Source organism: Lemur catta, chromosome 1 (genome assembly GCF_020740605.2).
Source record: "Lemur catta isolate mLemCat1 chromosome 1, mLemCat1.pri, whole genome shotgun sequence".
Taxonomy (NCBI): Eukaryota; Metazoa; Chordata; class Mammalia; order Primates; family Lemuridae; genus Lemur; species Lemur catta.
Genome location: NC_059128.1, coordinates 231,321,101 through 231,339,529, shown reverse-complemented (window position 1 = coordinate 231,339,529; position 18,429 = coordinate 231,321,101). Strand labels below are relative to the sequence as shown.

The 18,429-nt window shown below is 39.3% G+C and overlaps 1 protein-coding gene across 1 annotated transcript; it reads right to left on the bottom strand.

Annotated features, from left to right (window-relative positions):
* Positions 1-3,540: 3,540 nt before the first annotated feature.
* Positions 3,541-17,723, bottom strand: LOC123647948 (cell surface glycoprotein CD200 receptor 2-like). Its single transcript, XM_045565645.1, has 5 exons — positions 17,647-17,723; positions 16,061-16,413; positions 15,688-15,939; positions 11,137-11,257; positions 3,541-3,727 (listed from the first exon to the last, which is right to left on the bottom strand). Exons 1-5 carry the CDS (start codon positions 17,721-17,723, stop codon positions 3,541-3,543), a joined length of 990 nt encoding a protein of 329 aa, XP_045421601.1.
* Between the last annotated feature and the right edge of the window lie 706 nt (positions 17,724-18,429).

Here is an 18,429-nt window from a genome sequence, read left to right as displayed (position 1 = left end):
TGTTTCATCTTTCTCCTCATATGCCTTTGATTAATTCTTGAGTTACAAATTCTTATAAATTTTGGTATTTTTGGCTGCTAAACAGATCTGTAGGCAGGCCAGAGAAAGTCTACACGAAGAAGAAACAAATGTGCAAAATCACAGCTTCTGCAGGTCATCTTTGGCCGCCACATGCCAGCTTTATTTGGATCTGCTCTTAGTAGCCTGTCAGCTCTAACCTCAGTTTCACTGCATGGCCTTAGCAAATCCTACCTTTTGGCAAGAAAGTCTATTGGATTGTTTTACTCTTCGTTTTTGGGAAATACTTATTTTTAATAACATGGAGAACATGGATACCTTCTTGGTATAAAATTCAAACATTACCAATCAAGCCCCCTGTTCACCACCATCCACTGTCCATGCTTGCAACCTTCCAGATGTTTTTCCATGTTCATACTGAATTATATAGGTACAGGTGTAAAGCCCAGCCTTGACTCTGGTTTGTAAGAAAAATTACATGTAGTTAGAGTACTCATCCTAGCAGCATGAAAAAAAATTACTCCCAGTCCATCCGCCCCTTCTCTCCTCGCTTCTACCATGGTTGCATCTAAATTTGGTGGTGGTTAGAAATGTGTCTGTCCTCCAAGTCATCTGAGCCACAGACCTGTAGGGAGAAAACCCTGTTCCCATGTGCCCAGCTCTTTAAACCTAGAGACTGCCTTTGCCATATCAAGATTAGAAGAGTAAGAATCAGTCTTCTGGCTGGCCGTGGTGGCTCACGTCTATAATCCTAGCACTCTGGGAGGCAGAGGCAGGCTGATTGTTTGAGCTCAGGAGTTCAAGACCAGCCTGAGCAAGAGCAAGACCCTGTCTCTACTAAAAATAGAAAGAAATTAGCCAAACAACTGAAAATAGAAAAAAGTAGTTGGGCATGATGGCGCATGCCTGCAGTCCCAGCTACCTGGGAGGCAGGAGGATTGCTTGAGCCCAGGAGTTTGAGGTTGCTATGAGCTAGGCTGATGCCACGGCACTCACTCTAGCCCGGGCAACAACAGAGTGAGACTCTGTCTCAAAAAAAAAAAAAAAAAAAAAGAATCAGTCTTCTACCTGTAGTGCTCATTAACAAAACAGGATTCCTGCAATGCCATCCAAGTTCTTTTCTGCCAAAACTCCCTCCAGGGCCTCTTTCTTTCTGGGCTCTGCCTGAGGAGAGAGACCCCACCTCCCCTCCCCCGAAGGAATCTAAACTCCCATCACTCACTCCATTTGCCCTAATCCTCTCAGTTCAAGGCATTTTTGTTTATTTGGGTTTTTTTTTTCAGGGGGTGCTTGGCAAGGGAGGTGGTTAAGATGGTGGTTAAGAAGACTCAGAATTCCCCCTGTTCCCCTAAGAGCTTTTATCTTTTTAACAACCAGAGTTGGGAAGAGACACATAGGTGACATTTCCACCTTCTGTCCACTTATATCCTAGGATGGCCAAGTTAGAGACAGGAGGGGATGAGGAGACAATGGAATTGTTAGAATGATACTGCAAAAAAATTTCATTTTGTACTTATTTTACATAAATTATAATATATTTTATATATTATTCTGTAACTTTCTTTTTCTCCCTATTAATATGCCTTAGAGATCTTTCCATGTTGTGATATTTAGCTTCATATTATCTATTTGATAGCAATTTATTGAGTCCCTATCGTGTGTCAAGCAATATGTGCTGGGGGCTGCATATATGGCACTGGAAAACCAGACTAACTCTCTATTCTCATCAGCCTTACGTTTTAGAAAGGGAGGGAGACAATAGCCAGGCAAACTAATAGCTAATATGATAAGATGAAGGTGCTATGAAGAAAAGGAAAGGTGGATAAAGGGGATACAGGCAGGGGTGGTACTTAAGACAGTCAGAGAGGGCCTCTCTGCTGTGGCAACCTCACTCCTCTCAGCCACTGTATAGTATCATGTTTCCCTAAGAAAGGATAATGAGGCTCATTTCCCATTTTTTACTATTCCAAATCATATTGTCATATTACCTCCTTGTGCACATGAACAGTAGTACTTTGAATAGATACTGACAAATGGAATTACTAGGTCATACTTGCAAACTGCTCTCTAAAATGGCTGCATTATTAACTTACACTCCCATCACAAACTGCTTGTTACCTCTCTTAACAGTTGATACTATCAGAATTATTAATTTTCCCAATCTGATGTGTGAAAAAGATGGTATCTTGGTTTTTTCTTTCTTTTTTATTTGTTATTTCAGTTAGCGTGTCCTTGATTACCTCTTAGGTTAACTATCATTTCATGTGTTTATTAGACATTTATATTTCCTATCTCGTAAAATGGCTATTCATATCTTTTACCCATGTTTTTATGGAATTTTTTTTTCTCTTTTTCTTTTGATTTGTTGGCATTAATGTATTCAAGGTAACAATAGTTTTTTTTACATATGTGGCAAATATTTGCTGCCATTATTTGTCTTTGTTGTATAGAAGTTCATTTATTCATGTAGTCAAACGTATCCATGTATCCCTAACAATCATCTATTTCTCAGTGTTTATATTTTGGGTTTCTAAATTCAAATTCAGTGTACATTTCTTGAGTAGTCACTATACATATGAGACATTGTGCTAGACAGTTTGGAAGACATAGAAATAAATGAGCTGTGGCATCTGCCCCCATGAATCTCACAATTTAGTGTTGAGGACACACGAACTCAAATATCTAAAAAGCCCCAGGCCTTAATATGCTGAAAAATAATACAAAAAGAAGTAGTTTAGTGGACAGTGCCTAGCTCAGCACAAGGCATCTAGAAAAGTTTCACAGACACAGCAGCATTGGAGCCAAGGCAGCCTTTTGAAAGGCAGGGTGGGAGTAAAGCCTTCATCTCAGGAGGAACAGCCTAAGCCAAGGCAGAAAATGCAGCAAGAAAGGTCTAGAGAGAAATTTCTGGGAAAGCTGGACAGCAGGTGTGTGGGTAGAGATTAGGGATAAGAGGAGCGTGTGGGAGATCAGATTGAAAAGGTGGGGTGCAACTATCTAATCTTTTACCCATAAATAAGAAATACAGTGATGAATTCCATACTTCCTAGTCTCCTTGAAAAGTAGTCATTAAGGAAAAGAAGAACACTTGACTATGTGAAGTTAAGTAAAAATCTGGGGTGATTGGATGAGCATAGATAGCCTCACCCTAGCTCCCGATGACAGCTGAAGACGGATCGTTACACAGCCCGTCCCGTGGACGCGTGTGCGTTGCCAGCGGATCTGCTGGTTTCCGCCTGGCCAGAGCCCTTGCCCAAGAACAGCTGCAATTTGCAAGTCTTAAGTCTGTTTTACCATCCTGCAGAGGTAAGAGTTGGATAATTTATGGGCTATGACTTCACAGTCCTCTGGGGAGATTGCCAAGGAAAGCATGTTTTGGATAGAAATCTGAAAAAAAGCAAAAAGAAAAAAAAAAACAAAAATTTTTAAAACCCAAGCCCAGTCTGGCATCGAGATGAGGTTTCACATCCAGATCTTCCCCTAGATTCTGCCATTTAGTCATCCTCCAGGACGCAAGGGCTGCTATGGGTTACCGCGGATGGAGATTAGGCCTCCTCGGGCTACATCAGCAAACACGCTCCCCTGATAGGCAGTTGGCAAGTAATGGGATTTGGGTTTTAGTTGTAAGCGAATGGTGGAAAATGTTACCAACAGCCGACCTCCTTCGCCCCCGCTGAAATGGCGGCCTTCCTCTGCAGATTTTATGTTTCTTTGGGGAGAATGACAAAAGACAGATGCTTCTTGCTGGAATGCTAGTTGTTTAATCATTCTTTCTAGTCCCAAGACATTTACTGTAGCTTCTTGGACCTGACATCTTGGGCCACTCCTTGGCTTTCAATGTCTTGTAAATGGTGTTGCAACTTTCCATCACACGGAATATGGAAAAGTTTGTGGGAGAGTTTTTTTGAAGGTGTTATGTTGCAGATGGTATCCTCGGGTGAAAAGCCTTAAAATTGGGAGTGCAGGAATTGTGAATTAAACTGTCAGCTCTGCAGTGAGACACAAAATACATAACCTGGTCTGGCTCCTGTCTCCCACACAGCCTCAGCGAGGTCCACAGAAGGGTGTTTATGTCCAATCCAAGGCTCGGCGGTAACATCTCAGATTAGTTTTCCCCACAGCATGGCCTGCTCACACAGCACCCACGATGGAGGAAACTCGCTTCCTCTCCATGCTCCGTGGCCCCCACAGAAGCCCAGGAAGCTGCACAGTAGGTAAGATGCCCTTCAGAGGTGTAGGGAGCTGTCGTCTTAGTCACAGACCATCCTCCTCAGTAGGTCTCTTGCTCTGCTTTCAGAAAGATAACATAAAAGAGAAACTGAAAAGTTGTGATGTACTCAAGCATTTTCATTTACTCAAGGAGCAAGAGTAAATGATTAGTCTCATAATCACATACAACCTTATTTTCCCAGGACAATGGCATTCTTACCAACAGGAGAATCATAATAGCAATTTGGAAAGTGATTTGCTTTCTCTTCCTCTAAAAGTCATAACATTTGGTTGAACTTCACAATTCCTCTTGTTTTAGTGTATCTTGTTGAATTTACTTTTTCTGAATGGTGAGCATGTGAATGTTTTTTGTTCTCTCTCTCATGATAAATTATCAAATTCTGTTGATTAGCCCCACGGCCTCCCTCCACACGTGTAGAGATGCTCATTCCTTTGCTCCCTGGTGACTACCATACTCTGAAGAGCCCTCTCCTCAATGTGTGGGAGCTTTAGGCTGGGGAAGACACAACTGGAAGTGGGAAACTGTGTCTGTGGTATCTGTGTATGGGCTCTCTGTGGCTTAGGTAGGAGAGAAGTTTTTGTGAAAAAATACACTCAATTTTTTTCTATAAACCAATGTATACATGAGGGACATTTGGAAGCAGGTAGGACAGATAACAAGAGTTTGTGTTTCTATAGTACTTTCACAAAGACACTTATAAACACATAAAAATGACCCTCAAAACCCTCTCTTCTTCTGGGTTAAAAGCAAGAATTATTTTCATATTACATGAGGAGAAACCAGAATAAGGAGAAGTGTGTCAACTCTGCCAGCTTTACCCGGCTCAGAAACTGAGCCCTGCCCTTCTGAGAGCAAGGATATCATCCATCAGATGTGCCACCACTCCCCAGCCTCTCTTTGGTTCTCCACTGTGTGTGAACCAATGTTCTTGGCTCCTTATTTGATCTTAAAATCGGCGTTGGGTGAATCAGTGTGAAGACTTGGACACTCTGTTCAGAAAACATTATAAATTGATCAAGATTTGCTGGTTCTGCAAAACTCTCCTGGCGTTCTTAAGAGAATAGCAGTCTCCTGTCCTCAGATGACTTCATGAAATGTGAAATTTGTGTGAGAAGATGATATGGACAGTTTCCCCATTGCCTTGAAAGAGACACACCCTGTCATACCTCTCTGCCTTTACCCATGCTGTCCTCTCTTCATGGCATGCCTTTCTTCCCTGCTCTTGTCCACCTGCAGTGTTCTTATACCTCTTATAAAACTCAGTTTTGCTATTATCATCTCCTTCATGAAGGCTTCACATGGATTCTTCAGTTCTCCTTCATAACAAAGCCCCAATTTTCTTCAGGTTTCCACTCACTCCTCTCCCACAAGGACATGTGTCTGATGAAAGGTATTAACCTTAGCACCTACTCCGCCTCCCTGAAAGGCCTAATCAACATAAACCTACTCTCACTCCCTTTGCCAGAGATTGGATAAAGCACTACCATGTGGCCTTGGCCAGTCAGACAAGAGTGGAAGCCTGAGAGGGGCTCCGAGGGGGTCCAAGGAAGAGATGGTCAGCTCTCTTCCTCTGGGTGTGCCATGTCTGCCTGGGGCCTTACCGGGGGCAGCCTTCCTCTCAGCCTCAAGCAAAGTAAGCCAACTGGCTTCTTAGCAAAACCGATGGCCACTCAACTCTGAGAATCTCAGTTTCCTCTTTTGTAAAATGAGGAAGCTGGCCTAATTTATCTGTAGCTTCCTTCCAGAGTTAGAATATCATTCATGCCTCCGAGCGACGATGGTGGAGGAGATATGCAGACGACCTAGGAGGAGAAGGCCAGCTACTTTTATTTGTAGCTCTAATCATCTGCTAGTATGAACACAAATGGCTAATTGCTTCTCTCCAGTTTAAGAAATGAGTATTAATTTTGGTTTAACCACTAAGAGAGCCTCACATTTCCCCTTTCTCTGAAATGATACTATTAATATCCACTCTATCTTATTTGGTAAACAAAGTGTTTTTACTAAAATTAAGTGAAAAGTACAATGCAATTCAAGTTTGAGGACCCAAAAGATTTTTTTCTCCTTAATTTTGAGTTAAATCATTTTCTCCTTCTTCTGCAATTGTTCCAAAACCACCATCTAAGAAGACCTAAAGAATTAGTAAATGGACAGGCAGTTGTATGAAAAAATTAAAGAAAAAGAAATGCAGGATTACTTTGCCTTAGGTTAGTAGATTTTAGCAGATCTTAGCTTGCTTCAAAATGTTAAAAAAGTTAAGTTGAAGCACCATCTAGTGGCTCTCAATTGTGTTTTGCTAAAAGTTGCTCCCAATTTCCCTCAATTTAGGACCACAATTAAGTTGTTGCACATATATACAGCTGACCCTGGAACAACATGGGTTTGAATTGCACAGGTCCACCTCTACACAGATTTTCTTCTGCTTCTGCCACCCCTGAGACAGCAAGACCAACCCCTCCTCTTCCTCCTTTTCCTCAGCCTACTCAACATGAAGATAAGTATGAAGACCTTTATGATGATTCCCTTCCACTTAATGAACAGTAAACACATCTTCTCCTCCCTATGATTTTTTTACCATTTTCTTTACTCTAGCTTAATTTATTGAAAGAATACACTGTATTACACAAAGCACACAAAATATGTGTTAATTGAATGCTTATGTCATGAGTAAGGATTTCAGTCAACAGTGGGCTATTAGTAGTTAAGTTTTTGCAGAGTCAAAAGTTATGTACAGATTTCTGACTGCATGTGGTGAGGAGGTCAGTGCTTCTAACTCCTACATTGTTCAAGGATCAACTGTACATGTATACATATGTGTATACAGAAAAAAAATTATGGGTTTTTTTTTTCCATCTTTGTGTAGGTGTAGGAGGGAGGGGCAAGTACCTGTATCTTTTTACTCTTTGATCTAACATCACCCAAAAAATTATGGCAATAAGAATGGGATAGAGAAGTAGCATGAATTCACATAAATCTCTTCCAGGAATAATAGAGTCCATTCAGTGGAGAAAAAAATTAATATAGTCAAGTCCCATAGATTTCAGTTCCTCTGTTTCTCCTGCTCACATCCTCTCTAAGAGCCCACAACAGTATCTTTATCTTCCCAATCCTGTAATGCAGACATGCTCTCACTTGTCTAGGGATTAACATATTGTTGGATAATTTTTGAACACCTCCAGATTCCAAAGCCCTTTCCCACCATAAGCCTACAGTATCCCTTATGTTTATACAACCAACAATTCTCCTGGCATTTTCAGAGATGGTTCTCATACCTATGATTCCTATCTTCTGAAATTATGTCCGTTTCCTTACCTCTACGGGAGGAATGAAAGTAGACCATAACAATACATGACTAGGACATCTGCTTTATTGTCTCTAGGGAAAGAACAAAAATAGGCCATGAAAATGCACGAGTAGAACATAACTTGTTGCAAGATTGGTGGCAAACCTTCAAATTGACAAACTAGGTATTTATATCAATTAGGATTAAGTTCAGCTGTGTGTAGAATAAAATCCTCCAACTAATGGTGGCATGAATAAAATAGTTTATTCTCTCTCACACAAAAGAAGTCAATGGGTAAGTAAATGGTCAAGGGCTTGCAGGGCAACTCCAAGGTCATCAGGCTGAGGATCCTTCCATCCATCTTTTCTTCCATCTTAGTGAGTGGCTTCCATCCTCAATGCTCAAGTCAGCTGCTGGCCCTCCACTCACGTCACCAATGTTGCAGTCCAGGATTTAAGGAAGAAACACAAAAGGGTACCCTTTCTTTCTCCTTAAAGAGTTTCCCTGAAAATATCAACAAGACTTATGCCTGTATCTCATTTGCCAGAACTTATGTAGGTGGTCATACACAACTGCAAGGCAAACTGAGAAATGCCTTTTAGCTAAGTACATCCCCCAAATAAATAAAATTGGAGTCATGTTATTAAGCAATGTATCAGTTACCTAAGGCTACAATAACGTTGTGTAACAAATAACCACAAAACTGAGAGAGGGAATTAATTACCTAAGGCTACAATAATGTTGTATAACAAACAACCCCAAAATTGAGACAGGGAACTGGCAGGTACTGTTTTGGGCATTGGCTTGACCATTGCTTTGGGCTTTGCTGCAGTGTTGCCTGAGTTAGTAAGTCTCAAAACAAAGTTTCAAACTACCCTGAACAAAAGAGAATGGAGGCAGGACAAGTTTCACCCTGTTAGAACCAAGATGGTGGAGGACTAGAGGGTGTCACCCTGACCCAAGAAACACTGCCCCTTCCATGAATATTCCCCCCCTTATTTAGCTGTAATTAAGCCATTTCTTAGGCAACAGGAACCAGAGGGCTGGTTCTCTTCTGTAGGAAGAACTAGCCTCTGCTTTCTGTGGAGTAGACATTCTATAGTTTCTGAATAAATCCTGCTTTTGCTTTATACTGCTGGCTGGCTCCTGAATGCTTTCTTGACTGAAGCCAAGGACCCACTTGTATTTCAAGTGGCTCCCAGGATCACGAGTCACTTTCCTATGTCAAAACCTCTGTGGCAACAGTTGTTCATATGTCTGGGATCAACTAGGGGTCAGGTCTGCTGATCTTGACTGAGCTTCCTCATGTGTCCAGGGGGTGGCTGACTACTGGATCATCCAGGATGGGCTCAGTGGGGAGGCGGGGTCAGACAGAGGTGACTCAACTCTGCTCTGTGTGGTTCTCATCCTCCTTCTGGCTGGGCCAGGCATGTCCTCATGGAGTAACAAGTAGAAATAGGCAGGATCTCTGAGGCCTGTGCTCACAACTGGCACACTGTCACCTCTGCCTCATTTTATTGACCAAAGCAAATTACATGGGGTGGATACATACGTACCTACTGTATGAAAAAAACTCTGAAGCCTACTGAAACATTACATGGATGGGGAAGATTCAGAGTCATGAATATAATCATCTGCTATAAAGAGAAAGGGAAGGATGAGCATTGGACTAGGCAATTAGTAATTTCTGACACAGTATGTTTCAGTCTGTGTGTTACTGAACTTCTTCCCATTCTGTGTCCTGTCTTAAACGTGAGAGAATTATAACAAAAAAGAAAGAGACAAAAGAGTTTATATCTTTTACAAATGTGACATTATTTACTAATTTAATTATATCTTGACTCATGTTGAATTACTGAAAGAGTAAGTATTAATCTTAGTATTCGTCCTATTCTTTACTGTGGGCAGAGACTGGCTAGATGCGCACCAAGCCTGATTCCTTTTCTTCCAAGGCATTTAGACTACAACTTTCCAGCCTTTGTAGAAGTTAGGATAGCCATGTGACTGAGTACTAGCCAGTGGAATGTGAGCAGGAGTGATTGCTACTCCAGGCTTGGCCCATGAAAACCTCCCACATAAAATCCTCCATTTTCTCTCCTGTTTCCTACTTACCAGCTGAACTGGAGACTACTTTGAGAAGGGCAGAGCCATAGGATACAATGATAGCTAAGAGCAACACCCCTCCAGCCCTCTGCCCCTGCCCACCAACCGCACTGGAGTGTGATGTAAGAATCAAGTTGTTGTGGTGTAAACACACTAAAATTTGGGACCTGTTTGTACCAACAATTAAACTAACATATGTACATAGTATCCTTCAATATTGTGCATTCATTTTCTTCGTTAGGTTTTTGCTAAAAATAAAAGTAGGTAATAGCCCAAATCACCTGCTACTTTACATAAGTAATGTCTTCCTTTAAACAAAAGGGCTCATTTTAACTATTGAAATGCCATCTGTATCAAGTGTAGATAGGGTCTCAGTTCACTGTGGCCCTAGATGATGTTAGGCTTTTACCAATATTTTACTCTTACCATCATTAATTCGTACCAACCTCTGCATCCTAGAGTGTAGACAAGAGAGTCAAGGCATCAGAGCTCTAAGGTAAGGGGAACTGTTGTGTTGTCTCCAATGAAGTTGGCAGTTCCTTAGTTAGGAACAACTTATAATTTCTGCTAAAATGCAAGTACTACTAAAAATGACTCCCAGCCATGTGCTCAATGATCAGTCCAAACATGCCATTCAACTGCTCCACTAATCTCTAGCAAGCAAGAAAGAGATGGAAGGTCAACCACTGACCAACTTGCAAGTGGTGTTTGTGTGGTTCCTGCCATTGCAGCCTTGATTAGCATCTCAAATGAGTAGAGAAACCCAAGAACCCAAGGTGTGTAGAAAAACTCCCCAGAATTATTTGCCTTTTGCTGAGCCATCTTCCTCTTTAGTTGGAGAAGCAGCTTTGTTTCACTCTGCAAATAAGAACTAAGGGAAAGGGGAAAGTGGATAAATAACCCTAGCCATTCATGATGGCAGGTGCCAAGTTTTGCGTGTGTATTTAAACTGTGTGCTAAGAGTTTGAAACAGGCCTTGCTAACTATCACATGATTCTCCTGAACTTGTAGGCATCAAAGTGTCACAGGAGCAGTGACACTAGACCTTAAACATGAAGTCTGACTGCAAAAGCCTGCTTTTTTGTGATATCTCCTCAAGTCCAAATTGACTTCCAACTCTTGATTTTCATTCCCTAGGAATAAAATATAAAATATGTAATTAAGCGGGGATGAACACAAGCCCTCAACAGAGAAATTTGAAAGTAAACACTTGAGAAGTCCCAGCAACTTCTTTTTCCCCACTGAATTCTCAAGGTGTGAGTTAGGCTAGGTGTCTCCTAGGTCAAAACTACAAGGAGCAGAAGGTCTTGCCACAATGCTATAGGCCCCTCTGCCTGGGCTTTCAGTTGCTAACAAAGTCTTCAAGTTACAGAAAGGGCTGAGGGAAAATCACAACATACAAAATAGGTGTCAAGCTTTTCTCAGTACATTGTAAACTCAAAGTCTTACAATAATGTTTTCTTTCAAATGCATCTTATGCTTTCCAATCTTCAGTTCCTACCTGCAATCACTTGTCCTCCAGAAGAAACAAATCCCACGATGACAAGAATTACTACAAAAAGAGAGTTTCACATAGAGAATAATTAGTAAGGGCAATGCTGGATATCTTGAGGTTGTGAGACATTTAAATGAAAGCAGAAATAAAAAAATCATTTTAAAGATTCTTTCAATTAACAGATTATAGTCAATAGTTTAAAAGCACATTTTTAAATATTCCTAAAAGTTCATAGACTGTCATAATCATAAAACCTTCTAAATTATAATTTGAAGGTTAGTAATGCATCGTTCTTTCATAACAGAGTTTAGGAATCACTTCTGTGTTTTGCACATGGTAGGTTTTCAAGAAATATTTTCTGAACGAATAAGTGCACAGCAAGCATTGCTAATACTTCCCAATTTTAAAAGAAAAAATGTATTTTCTAACTTCCATGAAAATATTAGCTTTTTTGAAGGACATTACTCTTTAATATTTGGGGCATGATCTGATAACACTTTCTGCACAGTGAAGTGATTTTGTCACTGAGTTGATGTGACACCTTAGCAAGGTGTTTTATGTGTCTTCCTACTTTCATTTTGTTTATCTGTGAAATAGCCCTGAGAATTGTTGAAAAGATAAATGAAATTAACTAGGAGCATCATTCCGAAGTCTTTTCTCCTATGAAAGTGGCAGCCTAAAGAGTGCCTGAACTCTAAATACAAGTCTAACTCTTGGCTCCAAGAGGTCATTTCATCCCATTAAATAACCAGATCAAAGACTAAACTAGAAGAATGTCAAACAATCTCCTGGGCACTGTGAGGGAATAAGAAGATAACATGGTTAGAGTCCTCAAAAAGCTCACACTCCAACTGGAGAAGTCAGACCCACACAAATGAAAAGATAACTTACAAGAGAGCAAATAGTTCTAAGTAAACATTACAGACTATAAATCATCTTAAAGAATAAGAAAGGTTAATCAACTCCAACTGGGAGATCAAGGAGATGTGGGATTTGAACTGAGCCTTGCTGGTCTGCAAGATTAAATAGATTAAAAGAAAAAGGAAGGACTTTTCAAGGTAAAGGGACAACTTGAGAAAAGATTTGAAGATGGGTTAACCTAAGTCATATTTGGAACATAGGAGCTGAGAGCCCCTAGAGAGATTCAGGATGGGACTGATCACTACGAAGACCAAGGTGTGATTAGAGAGTTGGGACTTTCAGCCCACACATCACCCACCCTCTCTATGAACCTCCTGGGAGGGAAGGGGGCTGGAGATTGAGCTAATCACCAAGATCCAGTGACTTAATCAATCATGCCCATGTAATGGAGCCTCCATAAAAACCCTAAATGACAGAGTTGGGAGAGCTCTTGGGTTGGGAGACCTTCTGAGCTCGTGAATACATCAAGGAGCTAGGAGGGTGGCACTCCTAGAGATAGCATGGAAGCTCCTTCCTCCATACCTTGCCTTATGAATCTCTTCCATTTGGCTGTTCCTGAGTTGTATCCTTTATAATAAACCAGTAATACTAGAGTGCCTTCCTGAGTTCTGTGAACGATTCTAGCAAATTATTGAACATGACAAGGGGATGTGTGAATTTACAGCCAGTTGGTTAGAAGTATAAGTGGCGACCTGAGACTTGTGACTGGTGTCTGAAATGGGGGAGGTCTTGTGGGACTGAGACTGTGCTAACCCCAGGTAGTTAATGTCAGACTTGAATTGAATTGTAAGACACCCAGTTGGTGTCTGGAGAGTTGGAGAATTGGTTGGTGTGGGAAAAAAACTACACACATTTGGTGTCAGAAGTGTCATGAGAGAAAACAGTGGAGAACATTCAATTACAGGGCTGTGGAAGTACTCTGACAGAGGCATGCATGAAGCATTTTGTGAGCACACAGGTGGACCAGCTAACCAAACTTCAAGGCAAGGGAAAATCATCCCAGAGGATCAATGTCACACTAAGTTTTAAAACTTCAGCTGGGCACAATGGTGCACGCCTATAGTCCCTCCTCAAGAGGCTGAGACAGAAGTATGCTTTGGGCCCAAGAGTTTCAGTCTAACCTGAGCAACATAGCAAGAACCCCATCTCTATAAATAAATAAATATTTTTTAAAAAGTCAATAGGAATTGATCAAATACAGCAACAGAAGAGAGTACAATGAAAAAAATGTATTGTGGGGAGGTAGAAATCACATGTAAAAAGGAACAGAGGGGCAAAAGAACATAACACGTTTGAAGAGCCCAAGGAGGCCCACATGCATGGGACGCAGACTGGACAGCAGTGAGACACGAGTCCTGGTGAGAAATAGTATGTGATGTGATCAACTAAGGTAGTAGGAGGAAAGAGAAAGACCCAGATTAAAGAAAAGTATTTAAGGTCAATTCAACAAAACATAGTGACTGGTTTTGAATATGAGGAATAAGAAAGAGAAATGTTGTAGGATATTTTTAAGTTTCTGGCTTGAGTCATTTATCAAGATATAAAATATAGCTATAGAGCTCATGAAGGGGTAGAGAAGGAGACCTCCATTTCAGGAACATGTAAGTTGAGTTGCCCTTGGTGCATCTAGGTGACGCTGTCCGGTTGAAAGTTGGTTTGGATTACTGGGTAGTAAAGAAGAAAAAATCTGGGCAAAAATACAGATTCGAGAGTCAAGACTTAGGCAGTGGTTGAAGCTATAAGTAAACATGAAGTTACTCAAGGAACAGAGGTAAAGTGAGAAGAACAAAGACAAAACCCCAAAGAAATGCCTTCATTCATGGGATAAAAAGATAAAAGGAATCTATTTAAGAAAACTAAAAAGTTGACTGAAAGTTCAGAAGAGAACCAAGTGAAAATGAGAGGAAATCACAAGAGAAGAGAGAGAAACCATATCAAATATCACAAACAAGCTAATTTATTAAATATTGAATATGATTTTAAAATATCCATTATTATTATTAAATATTACATATTTTAAAATAATAATTACAAAATATTATACATAATCTAATAAAGTTAACAAAGAATAAAAAATTTATAGCTCTCTAGTGCTTTTGTCAGAGCATTTTCTGTGCAGGGATATGCAAACGAGTTAAGAAATAGATGTCAGGTGACATAGAAGAAACAGTAAGTATAGATTCCTCTTTAAAAAACATCTTGGATATGAGTAGAAGGCAAGAGCTAAGAGTGTGAGGAAGTTATAGCATCTAGTTTTTAAACATGGGTGAAAAATAGGCATGTTTATACTTGTAGCTTTACGGAAATGATTTAAGGAACAGAAAATACTGAACAAAGGTGGGAGCATAAATAATGAAGTAAAGACTTTAAGGATACAGAAGAGAAAAAAAACTTAGAGTATAAGTTAAATATTTTACAGAAGAAAGACTCAGGTAATACTGGAGATAATTACATAGGTCTAGAGACAAGAAGTAGAAAGTAAGAATTTAGACTTGATGGTAGATTAATCAGGAAAAATAAAGAATACATGTGAAAGTACTGACACATGCTACAACATGGATGAACCTCAAAAACATTATGCTAAGTGCAACATGCAGTTGCAAAATGACATACATTATATAATACCATTTGTCCACAATAAACAAATCTATAGAGACAGAAAGTAAATTAGTGGTTGCCTAAAGCTGAGAGGGATGGTAGAAGTGGGAGGTGATGGCTGAAGGGTACAGGGTTTCCTTTTTGGGTGCTAAATATGTCCTCAAATTGATTGTAGTGATGATTGCACAATCACTGAATTATAAACTTTAAATGGGTGAATTGCATGGTATGCAAATTTGAACTCAATAAAGCTGTTGCAAAAAAATAAACATGAAAAACATGAAAAATAATATGATATAATGATTTTTAATAATAGTTATAATAATGATTATAATAGCTAATTTATATTAATGTAATAGATGTAATAGCTATTTATTAATGTAAATATGATAGCTAATATTTATTAATATAAAGAAATATAGTAACTAACATTTATTGAGTGTTAATATGTAATAGGCATATATTTAATACAATTATATGCACAGTGTTGTGTATACAAGACCTTGTCTTTTCATCTTTGCATCACCAGCTTCAAACTTACAAAGAACATTCAATAAATGTTTGATCAGTGAATTAACAAATTGATTTCAGATGACAAGACGAAGTGGGATGGAAAACATATCTCTCACTTATGGTAACAAAGTGATGACTAGTATAAGAAACAGAAAATCAGGAAGGGAATGTCAATTTTGGCTGTCGAGTGAATAAGTATTGTTAAAACTATACAAAAGTATTGATATTTTATACTGATAATAATCTCAAAGAGACTATAGATCACTGAGTTAGCAAAACAGATTTTTTGTGGCTGTCTCATTAAAAGGTAGAGAACTACCAGTAAGAAATTATTAAATAAATTTCTCCTATTTGGTAAAGGAGTAAAAGTTATTTCTCTAGCATATTAATGCATTTCTCAGTTTTAGAAAATATTTTCAAATTAGGAACTCAAATTTTCTTACCCTGTGTTTGGTTATTCATAATCTTCTATGAAAGAAAAGGTTGAACATCAAGTTTACCCTTCTAAAAGAAACAAGCACTAACCAGGAAGCAGCTCTATGCACAGACTCCTGTTGCCAGTCAAATGGGAGACAGCGCAGGTCACAGTAGTCACATCGGGGACCTCCCAGGAGCATGTACTCTGGACAGTCACTGTGCCATTGCCCCAATATTCTTGCTCAGTGACACAGTCATCGCCCTCTGGGGTCCAGGAGATCTGTGCAGCTGGCTTCCCCGCCACTGCCTTGCACACCACAGTTCTATTCCTGCTCAGAGACAGGGTCGCTTCAGGGGGAACTGCAGAGATGTAAGGGAAAAATGCTTCAGTCTTAACATAAGGGATATGGAATTTAGAGAGACATGTGTTTCAGTCACAAATCTCATGACGTGAAATACCGCAGCATATGATGTTCCTTACCTAACACTTGGAGGTGATAATTATGATTGAAATTCCCATCAGGTGTCACCATCACACACCTGTAATACCCATCATGAGTGATGGCCACTGGAGCAATTTGAAGGTCAGGATTCTGACTGGGTCTGGAGGCCCAGGTTATTCTGTCATCTGTACAGTTGATCTCCTTGGTCTCATTTGTGTCGCTCCTGTGAGCTTTTGTGCAGGAAGGCTTGTCCCTGAGGATTATTTCCCATCTTGTTAGCACCACTCTTGTCAGTGTACGAGGACAGTGGAGCACAGCGTTGGTGTCCATCACCACAGACAGTGAAGTGTTAACTGGACACACACACAAAAGGAGAACGATAAAAGAAAATCTTGATAAAGAACTTCATGTGTTAAATTTATCCACAGCATATTACATGAAGTTGTACTAGATACTAACTTGGCTGGTGACCACATTCCAGAAATATTACACTTTCATAAGAAATTAACATTCACAAAATATAATCTACTGAACCCAGTCCAAAGATTAACGTATTAATGGATTCTCCTGCATTTACGCATTATTAAGAAAACAAAATGTGTTATAAGTTATTTTGAAATTATTTCAGGAGTCTTAATATCTAGAAACAGACAAGAAAACAGAATTCTAAATTAAACAACGAAAGCAATGTTCTAAATCTAATCTTTTGGTGGTAGAGATTATTAGATTTTTCATATAATTCATATACCTCAGGAAAGAAAATGATATAATTAGCAACATAGTTGTCTCTTCCAGCAGTTTTGATGAGAAAAAATCAGTAATATTGAAACTAAATGCCTGTCTATCACTAACGGTGTTATTTCAGATAAACGTAAATGTGGAAAGTGCATAGTTCTTTCACTAAAAGTAAATAATATAGTATTCAGGTTGAGCTAGCTGAACATTTTAAGTTTATTTTTTATTTAGAGAAAAACAAAGTCAGTGATATCAACAGGTATTGAAATAATCTATAATTTCACCAAGTAAACCATCACACAAAAATGAAAAATGGTGATGTCCAGTGATAAAAGATGTTTAGAAATGTTTCTGGTAATAAAGTAGTGTGGCACTTAAATTTAAAAAAACAAAGAAAACAAAAGCAAGAAAGAAGAAGAAAAGAAAAACTCCCTTTAGAGCTTGTCCATAAAAAGGATTTTATTGCAAATGTGTGATATTATCAAACATAGTCTTTGGATGAGTTTCCTTTCCTTCCTAATAAGTTACACACAGCATTTCCAGATAGCTTAGCAGTAAACTTTGCTCATGAATTTTATTTCTGTATATCCAATCTAATTATCAGGATTAAATATACAAGTTGACCTCTTTTGTCCATCTGTTAAAGTAAAAATTAAGCCCTGTATCCTATGAGCATCTTCTGACACAAAATCTCACCCTTTCCATAAACTGGCACAATGTGTCCATGACTGACAGGGGTCTACTGAGAAGTGATTAGTATACCAACCAAGGAATCTGTCACAACTCATCTGCAAAGGAGGTGAGTGTCAGTGATGGCATTACTATAACATGAGCAGAACCAGCTATGGCAAGACCAACTTTTGTGTGGATGAAGCATGTTTTTGCTAACCTCTGCATTTTATATCTCACCTCTTCTGTTTTGGTTTCACCTATCTCTTCTGTGGTACTCAAGTCCTTGCATTTCATGCTCAAATAATGATCACATAAATAGATGAAGAATGAGATGGGACTTTAATGCAGACCTGAGAGGCAGCTCTTCCTACCATTCCAACTTGGCAAAAGTTCAGGGACAAGCAAGAACATGCCTTGTTTGCAAACAATGAGAGAGTTGTTTATCCCACAGCACTCAGATCACCATATTCTTCAAGTAGTCACAAGGCAGGCCCCCAGCCAGGACATCAGCTAATGTTTCTAACAAAGTTCAACTCTCCATCCCCTCAGTGCTGGCCACTACATTAGGAAGCACGTTACCTTCGGTGGGAGGTGTTGGAGAGTTCTGTGTCATCCGCTTTCCATCCATATTTGAATTATTTGAAGCTAGAAAATATATTGAGAAGAGTAAAATGAAACCAATGTTATGTACTCAAATAGACTGGGAGCTACTGTTTCTCCATAAAGTCTTATTCAACAAGATAGTTAATCATACAAAAATTATATAAAAATCACTGTAAAACAGAAATGACAATTTATACTGTCATTAGGGGAAAAACATGTTAACGTCTTGAAAATTATGCTTGCAAGTTGTTAATCAATGATTTTTCATTCATTAGACACCTGATTTTGTTAACTACTTTGTACAAGGTAATCCTGCCTCCACCCCTCCCCCTTTCCCTGCCAGGGAGCTTGGTCCAATGTGAACATTTCATATGAGCTGGTTCGATTATACTCTTTT